This window comes from Nematolebias whitei, chromosome 19 (assembly GCF_014905685.2).
Source record: "Nematolebias whitei isolate Nwh7 chromosome 19, NemWhi1, whole genome shotgun sequence".
Lineage (NCBI taxonomy): Eukaryota > Metazoa > Chordata > Actinopteri > Cyprinodontiformes > Rivulidae > Nematolebias > Nematolebias whitei.
In genome coordinates this window covers 34,322,681-34,331,271 of record NC_056516.1, presented here as the reverse complement: position 1 = coordinate 34,331,271, position 8,591 = coordinate 34,322,681, and the positions used below count along the sequence as shown (strand labels likewise).

General features: G+C 41.3%; 1 protein-coding gene across 1 annotated transcript; it reads left to right on the top strand.

Moving 5' to 3' along the window:
* Nucleotides 1-1,821: 1,821 nt before the first annotated feature.
* LOC119425875 (serine/threonine-protein kinase SBK1) lies at nucleotides 1,822-6,889 on the top strand. Its single transcript, XM_037693430.1, has 5 exons — nucleotides 1,822-1,842; nucleotides 5,280-5,424; nucleotides 5,508-5,710; nucleotides 5,954-6,115; nucleotides 6,202-6,889. The coding sequence occupies exons 1-5, from the start codon at nucleotides 1,837-1,839 to the stop codon at nucleotides 6,811-6,813; spliced, it is 1,128 nt and encodes a 375-aa protein (XP_037549358.1). The 5' UTR covers nucleotides 1,822-1,836; the 3' UTR covers nucleotides 6,814-6,889.
* The last annotated feature ends 1,702 nt before the right edge of the window (nucleotides 6,890-8,591 follow it).

Sequence of the window (8,591 nt, the reverse complement as noted above, 5' to 3'; positions counted from 1 at the left end):
GAAATCAGGTCTCCCTTGTAAATGAGTCCCCGAGGCTCAATGGGATTAACCTGTCTAAGTAAAGGTTGAATGAATATGAACTAAGAAAAACGTTAACTAAAAATACGCTAAGCACTAGTAATTCCCATGGAGTCACATACGCAACACAATTACCCTATTGTTTATAATTTAAAATATATATATTTTTCATACATGTATTTTTTTAATCATTAGTTTTATTGGTTTATTAAAGATCCATTGTGCAGGATGCAGTGCCATCTAGTGGTACAATGTTAAAATGCCACTCCAATGGCTGCTAAAGTATAAAAAGAAAAAGGGAAGCCCTCGTTTCCTTTGTGTTAATCAGTGATAAAATAAACAAACCACTAGGTTTTCTGAATACACAAATACACATTTAATTTTTACTGTAATCCACAAAACAGTCCTAAATAAATATCACTGGATTTCTGCCACTAGACCTTTGATGTTTTTCAGTAAACCTTTCATTTGAAGTAAGTTTATCCAGACTCCTGCTGCTCAACTGGGAACTGTGGAACATGTCAGCGTGATGACACAGGACCACAGACTGATGATCTCTCTCTCCTACCCCCCCCCCCCACACACACACACACACACACATTCATAGTGGCTCCAGCTGTCTTCCCTGGTAAGTTGTGTACAGTGTGTGAGGATCGTGGCCTCCAGTAACATCTGATACAGGATCTGCAAACCACAAGGGATCTGGGTGTCAGTACTGGTTAGAGAGAGAGATGTGTGTGTGTGTATGTGTGTGTGTGTGTGTGTGTCCTTGTTTATGCTACTTTGTGAGGCCCATTTTTCCAACTTATACTACATTGTGAGGACCAACCGCTCCTTATGGGGCCCAAAGCCTGGGCCCCATAAGAAGAAGTCCCGTTGGTGGGTTAGGGGCTAGGTTTAGGACTAAGGTGTGAATTGAGGATGTGTTAGGTTTAGGGTTAGGTATGTACTGGTAATGGTTAGGTTATGGATAAAGGTCATGGTTAGGCTATAGAAATGAATGAAAAATGAATGGAAGTCAATGCAAAGGCCCCACAAAGATAGCAAAACAAACCTGTGTGTGTGTGTGTGTGTGTGTGTGTGTGGTATGTGTGTTTTCAGAGTGAGAATGATGAGGAATAATTTGGTGGCTGACAGATCAGCAGCTAAATGCAGAGACTCATTTTCATTTGGAAGAACTGAAAACATTAAACCAGAGTTTAGTAAATAAAATAATGTTTCAGGTCTAAATTTGTGTCATTAATATTTTGTAAAATATTATTTGTTTTTGTTGTTTACAGATTTTCATAAAACTGTCGTTCATCCTCATCGCTCTGATGAAGGAGCACAGCTGGAAGATTTTTCACCACCAGATGGGATGAAGAAAACCAGTGACGCGACATTGAAGTGCTTTTAATCATCAGTCATGGAAAGAAATTATAATCTATGCAGAAAATACAGAAAATAATCTCTGCGCACGTCGGAACAAGCCAAGTTTAAACTTTTTAATGGCAAAAGCCATCGTCTTATAATTCAGACAGAAATCCACACACACACTTTTAAACAAACACACACACACACATGCAGGACACGTTCAGGAGCCGCCCTGCAGAGCAGCAGCAGAGGGAGGGTGAGGGTGGGGGAGGCGAGGGGTGAGAACAAGAGATACAAAAACTTTCTCTGATCAACTTTGTCAGAACCTCTGCAGAGAACCATCCAGACTGAACAGTGATGGCACCTTTCATCACAACCAGGAGGATTTTCTGACGTCCGCACGTCATAAATGAAGAAGTGATTTCCAATCAAGGAGCAGCACAACTGAAGAGAACAAGCAGCAAAATGACAGTAAGTCAGAGCTGACGCTCAAATGACTTTTGACACATTTTGATCACCTTCCTGTTTTATATGTAATATTTTAGTTTTCACAAAAAGTAGTTTGTCATTTAAAATATTTGAGACTTGTCAAAGGTGAATCAAATCATAAGGAAATGCCACTGAGCCCAAGCTATATTAAAAAAAACGGGTCAACCTCTGCATTTTCCACAAACTAATTATTTATAATTAGACTTTACAAACGCTGCACCTATGAAATAAAAATGAAAATGCGTGCATTTGCAAACACATTTAAATCCCATTTTAAAGGATTTCAACAATCAATTTTAAAATGTAAAGACTTTATTTAGCATTTATTGAGAAAAAACACAATTAGGCTGTAATAATTATGAAGCTGTTAATAATGCTCGTATCGTTACTTGTGCTACATTTACTGTTTAGCTGTACAATGCTGTAACATTTAACATGAATTATTAAAAAATACAATTTACTTTAGTCAAAACTGCGTTAATTTATTAATTACTTATGAGTGAAAGTAGCTCCTATAACAAATAGTGAAAAAATAAATAATATGAATAACTTTTGGCTGAAGAATTGCCTCCAAATTGATAAAGTCTTTGATTTGTGTGTAAAACCATTTACAGTGCATTAAAACGTCTCCTCAAATTTGAACCCAAAACAAATATAATTAAGCAAAGTGGTCAAATGTTCCTTTTTTTTTTTGGTCTCGTGCAGCTGAGCGACTCATCACAGACCAAACAACTCTGTTTTTAACCCTCTTTGTGCCGACGAAGTGTGAAGCACGAGAAGAGCTTTGATTTCGTGAAAAATGTCACATTGTTGCTGCAAAAACAAACTAAATGTGAAAAAGTTTTGCAAAATCAGTTAAATTCTGAACACCAATTGTGTTTTATCGTTCCTGAAATCTATTTATCATCTCATAAAAACAAGCAGCATTTATGTAAACGAAACAAAAAAAAACACTTGCAAAAGTCGTGAGGAAGCACACAAGTCGTTTCTCAGAAGCTGCAGAACCTCGTGGGGATTTCGGCGTCTGTTTTCAGCACATCTGCACCTCACTAATGAGCCGTAATGATCCGCTCCCCGTTTAGACTCTGACACCTCAACTCCATCCACGAGTGCCAGCTGCAGTGGAAACATCAATGAACCAAACAAAGATCAGTGAGTGTGGCAGGACTTTATGTGGCTATTAACAGCCATGTTGATACCAGCGGATAAGTGCTATCAACATCACCATGGCAACAAGCATCACTGGAACGGTTGCGTTACATTCCTGAAGGCTACAAGAGCTTCAGATAAACACAGAGCAGCATCGATGTGTTGTGTTCGATCGGATTACACATTAAAAACCTGATTTAGATCTGGAGTCTCATTACAGCACGAATGATTCTGATTTTATTCACAAACCGCAGCTACTTGCTGCACCCGAACAAAATCCGAGCCCCTTAAAGACGATCTAACAAAAATAATCCATCAACAGCAGCTTGAGCTATGTGATAATTTAATCTGTTCCAGTTCAAAAAGTTGAGTGTTTTCTGAAAAATTAGTTTGCAGGTTGTCTCGAACATAAAAATTTAAACGCTAATTACGAAACTGCTTGGGTTTGTTGCAATATTTTATGTAGCCTTACATGATTGTAAACTTAAACTGTTTTTATTTTAGCTCAGTGTTTTTAGAGATAAGGTTCGGACGCGTCGAGTCAGAAACTATAGCAGCTACAAAAAAGGTTCAATCATGTCATCTGGACTAGTTTCTTATCAGCTATAATGTTCGTTTGTGTCATTAAAAAAATGCTCTTTAATGTGTCGTTTTAATTAACGCCTCACATTTGTTTTACATCTGACTTCATTCTGTGGAAAATGCATCTGACGAGGGTTAGAGAATGATCAAATCTTGATGTTTACAAGAACTCAGAAGCAAATGCACAAAACTCACCGCGACAAAGAATATAGTAAAAATCAAAAATAAAAATCTTAAAAATATTTGATGTGAATAATTTATTGCCGCTTCAGTTCTGACTATTAAATACGAAAAAAGAAATGTGCAAAGCATACTTGAAACATCTAACTTGGATTTAACCATGAGGGTTATTTCTAGTGCTGAATAACTTTCAGTGAAATTTGACAAATGATGCCACATTTGCACCGTTCCTACTCAGCCCCAACTCATTGTTCCAGAGTACTTTTTAACTGACTCGAGGCTGATTCAGGACCTGTTGGTCCCTGCTTCTCTGGTGGGACCGTTGGAGCTCAGTCGAGCTGACTCGGGACGAAAACGTGAATGCAGGACACTGATTGGTCAGGTGCAGGAGTCACTGGATCGCAGAAACTTTTCACCGATCCTTCATTTGCAATTTCTCGGAACTCGGAGCAGCGGCTGGATCCATTTTTAAGATTTTAAAAACAATAATGACAACGCCGTGTTTAATGCTGAAGTCCAGGCGTTTTTTTTGGGTTTTTTGTGTGTGTTTGGTGACTGACGAGAAAATTGGAGCGAGCGGAGTCACCGCGGAGGATCATACGAGCTGCCGACCCGTTGAAGCACAGCCCCGGCCTCGCCTGCTCACAAAGGCCGGATTCCGAGCCCTGGCAGGACCGGGAGGACCGGGAGTCCGGGACGGAGGGTGGAAATGTTTTAAACATGTTATGTATAAAAAAAGTTTTGTTTTATCAGTGAAGAATAAAAATAAATAAACGGTGCCGGCTTTATCATGAAATCCTGTTTTCACTTTGGCTTTATTAAATATTCTGTTAATTAAAGTTAACTCAGCTGAAAAATCATAAAAAGACTAAACTATTGGATCTCTCAGGAATATTTCCCTAAAACGTGTTTAAAGAAGAGCATTTGGTTCAACTTTATTCTAACGCACACATGTACAAATCACAGAACAAGAATTACACTTTAAATCACTAAAATAAAATCTGTGTGCAAGAAACGGAACCAAATATCAAAAATGAGTACAAATACATCAAATGATGAAGAAAAATATGAAATTTTAAATATAAATGTTTTTGTAGAATCTGGTTCATCAGATTTAACTCATTTTATTTCTATAACGCCAGAAGTCGTCTCAGGGCACCGAACAGAAACATCGATAATTAAAAATAATAATAATTTAACATTATTTATCTGAGGAGCGTTGAGTTTAACTCATCGCAGAACTCTCACTCGGTGAACTAAAGTTCATTAAAGTTCATTCACGCCTCCAGAACCCGTCCTGAAGTTCGATGCAAATCCAGGCTGAGCTGAGCAGAGCCGGGCTGAGTAGGAGCGGTGCAAAAGGTGCATTAGATTCTGAATAAGAAAACATTTGTGGGATTATTCTCTTTAATTTAATCTTGCCCGTTCTTTATCTCAAAAAATGCATCAGTTTGATTGTGAGGCGTAAAAGCAGCATTTTACCTGCAGCACGTTTCTTCTGTGTTCAGGCAGCCACGAAGCTCCTGGATGAGATGTGTCATCTGAGCGCTCAGTCTCTGACAGCTCTGGACACGTCGGAGCACTTCAAGCTCCTGAAGCTGCTGGGGGAAGGCTCGTACGGGAAGGTCATGCTGGCCGTACACAAGAAAAGAGGTGAGGAAGTTAACAAACCTCTCTCAGCTGCAACGAGACAACTTAAAAAATATGACAAACACCCGTTATTGTTCCCTCCTCAGGTACTCCCATGGCTTTGAAGTTCTTCCCTCGCGAGTCCACCTCACTTTTCTCCTTCTTGAGGGAATACAACCTCTCCCTGGCGTTTTGCACCCACCCGTCTCTGACTCGAGCTTTGGGAATCGCCTACTTCACTCCTTCGCATTACATCTTCGCTCAGCAGGCCAGCCTCTTCGGTGATCTGTATGACGTCATCGTTCCTGAGGTAGAACGATCATTATAAAGAAGTTTGTGGGCTTAAAACGATAAAGTGATCAGGAAAAAATGGAAACTAAAGAATGAGATGTTTTTAACAAGACATTACGCCAGAGCAGTTGGAGCTGCACAGGCCAGAACCTGCATGTTGGAGCAACTGTGACTAAATTTAACTGAAACGAGTGGAAACATGATAAAATGCATGTGTTGATCTGAACGTGGCTCATCAAGTCGTCTGTTAATCGTTGTTCAGGTGGGGATGGAGGAGGACTGTTGTCAGCGGGTGGTGTCCCAGCTGTGTGGGGCCCTGTCCCACCTGCACGCCCTCGGCTTTGTCCACAGAGACGTCAAACCCGAGAACGTCTTCCTGTGCGACTCTGCCTGCCGGTGGGTCAAACTGGGAGACTTCGGCATGGTCAGTAGCTGCAGAATGGTGACGTCTGACAAACCTTCTGGTGCTGCTGGGAACACCTTGTTTACTAAACTAACCACTACTTCCAGGTGAAGGCCAAAGGAACCAGAGTCCCAGAGGTCTGGTACAGCTCGCCTTACTGCACGCCGGAGGCGGAGGTCGCTCGGGGCAACGAGGACAGCTGGAGCAGCATGAATGATCAGCGTGACGGAGCTAAGGATGACGAGGAGAAGGAGAAGAAGAGGGTTTGGGCGTCTGTGGAGCCCAGCACAGACAGCTGGGCCCTGGGCGTCCTGACGTACGCCATGATCACCGGCAGCCACCCCTGGGCCGAGACGGCCAGCGACTGTCGCTCCTACCTGAAATATCAGGAGTGGTGTGATAGAGCGAAAGGCCCCAGTGATGAACTGGACGTTTGGACAGAACCACAGAAAACCAGCGATCCCAACAAAGCACAGAAGGACCAAACCCCCACAGCCCCCCAGTTCACGTGTTTCACACCGCTGGCCTGCTGCTTCTTCCAGTCGCTCCTCAACCCCAGAGCGCAGCACCGCGGTCGACCCGAGGACGCTCTGAGTTACCTGGGAGGGGACTGGATGGTGGAGAAAGAGAGGGCGAGGCTGGAGGAGGAGAGAAAGAAAAGCAGCGGGAAGGGTGCGGTCAGGCGCATGAAAGAGATGGAAGGGAGAGGAGAGCGGTGAGAAACCCAAACAGACTTTAATGGACTGTTGATGTAAAGACTTTTTTTAAATATATATTTTTTTAGTTAAGCAAACTTGTTTTTGTTGCTTTTTAAAATAACTCTGGTTTTAAAGCAGCTTCTATTTTGTATTGCGTGGGTTTCTAACGTGTAGTTAGTATGTTACCTGCGGTAGACGACATTCGGTGCATTCTCACAAACCAGGATGAAGAAAAAACTTTACTTGCCCTTTCACTTAAAGTGCAATGACTTGTTTTTATTATTATTATTAGTTTCAATAAAAAAAACATATTCAACTAGTTACATCTATTGTCTCTTTTTTTATACAAAAAGGACCCAAAAAGAACAAAACAACAACCACAAAGCAGTAACGGGTGGTCCTAGCTCAGGGGTTATCAACTGGTGGCTCATGGGCCACTTTAAGTTTGTTAGAGGGGCTTTTCTGGCCAGTAGGTGTTAAGTTATAAAACTAAACATCAAATGATTAACATTTATTGATATTTTTACATTTTGAGACAAAAGAAAAGACTGGAATCCATCCATCCATCCATCCATCCATCCATCCATCATCTTTACTCGCGTCTTCCTTTTCAGGTTGCAGGGGGTCACTGGTGCCCATGTCCAGGTCACAAGTCTATCACAGAAGACTGGATTCTTGTAAAGAACAAGAAGAAGATATTATTTAGCTAATTTTTAAAAACTAAAACATTGAACAGTGCAGGTTTATGTGTTTGTTTTTTTTATTGTGGAGAAATTGAGTGTCCTACTTTGAAGAAATACACTAAAGCATAAAGTTAAAGTGAGTATAATTTACACTGTTAATAAACTAGTAGTTTTTATTGTGGGTATAACATCCTATAAAATTCAGTTTTATGTTAGTTTTGGTCAAAGCTTGAAAGAGCCGCTGCAGAGGGACCAAAGAGCCGCATGTGGCTCTAGAGCCGCAGGTTGCAGACCCCTGTCCCAGATTATCCTAATGCTGACATCACATGCTGTGGTAGTAACTGAGAGTCATTCATTAAACACACTCCGAGTGTGACATCTCATGATGTCATGGAAGACTGAGCAAAACTTTATTTTTAAGATTTAATCATTTCCCAACAAAAGATGATCTTAGTGGCATTATGTACATATTTATTTATTTATTTATTTAACAAAGTAAAATCCCAGTATCTTTTTCTAGTGCCTTCAGATCGCCTAAGCCCGAGCACCAGAGAAAACCACACAAACAAGAGCCCAGGGTTTGAACCCAGAGCCTCCTTGCTGCGAGGCAACACAACCACTGATCCACTGTGTTGGTCCTTGGAGCGTTAATTCCATTACAGCACGAATCATCCAACACAACAGAGAGAGCAGATGGTGAATTAAGAGGGAAGTCCATAAAAACTTCCTCCTGTGGTTGAACCTCTTCAAACACCCGGGAAACCACTTTAGGAAAATCCCCCTTGTGAAAAGGAAACGGTAGTTTTTGGAAACCTGTTTTTGCTGAGACGGTTACAACAGTTTGTTGTAAGGACATGGTGGCATTACAGCGCCGCTTAACTCCAGTAATCCTCAGAGCAGCAGCTGGCACATTGTGCTACAACCAAAGTGTCTTTAGCACACGGGGATAAATTTAGACCTGGATTCTGGAGTGTGTGACACGTCACGGTGGGCCGTGCAGACTGTAATAGACCTGAGCCATAAACACGTCTGAGGTCCAGTTTAGACACGACCGCAGCAGCTTTTATTACTTGGATCTGCGAGACCGATACGTTTTTTAGCTGTGCGTTTTGTTTA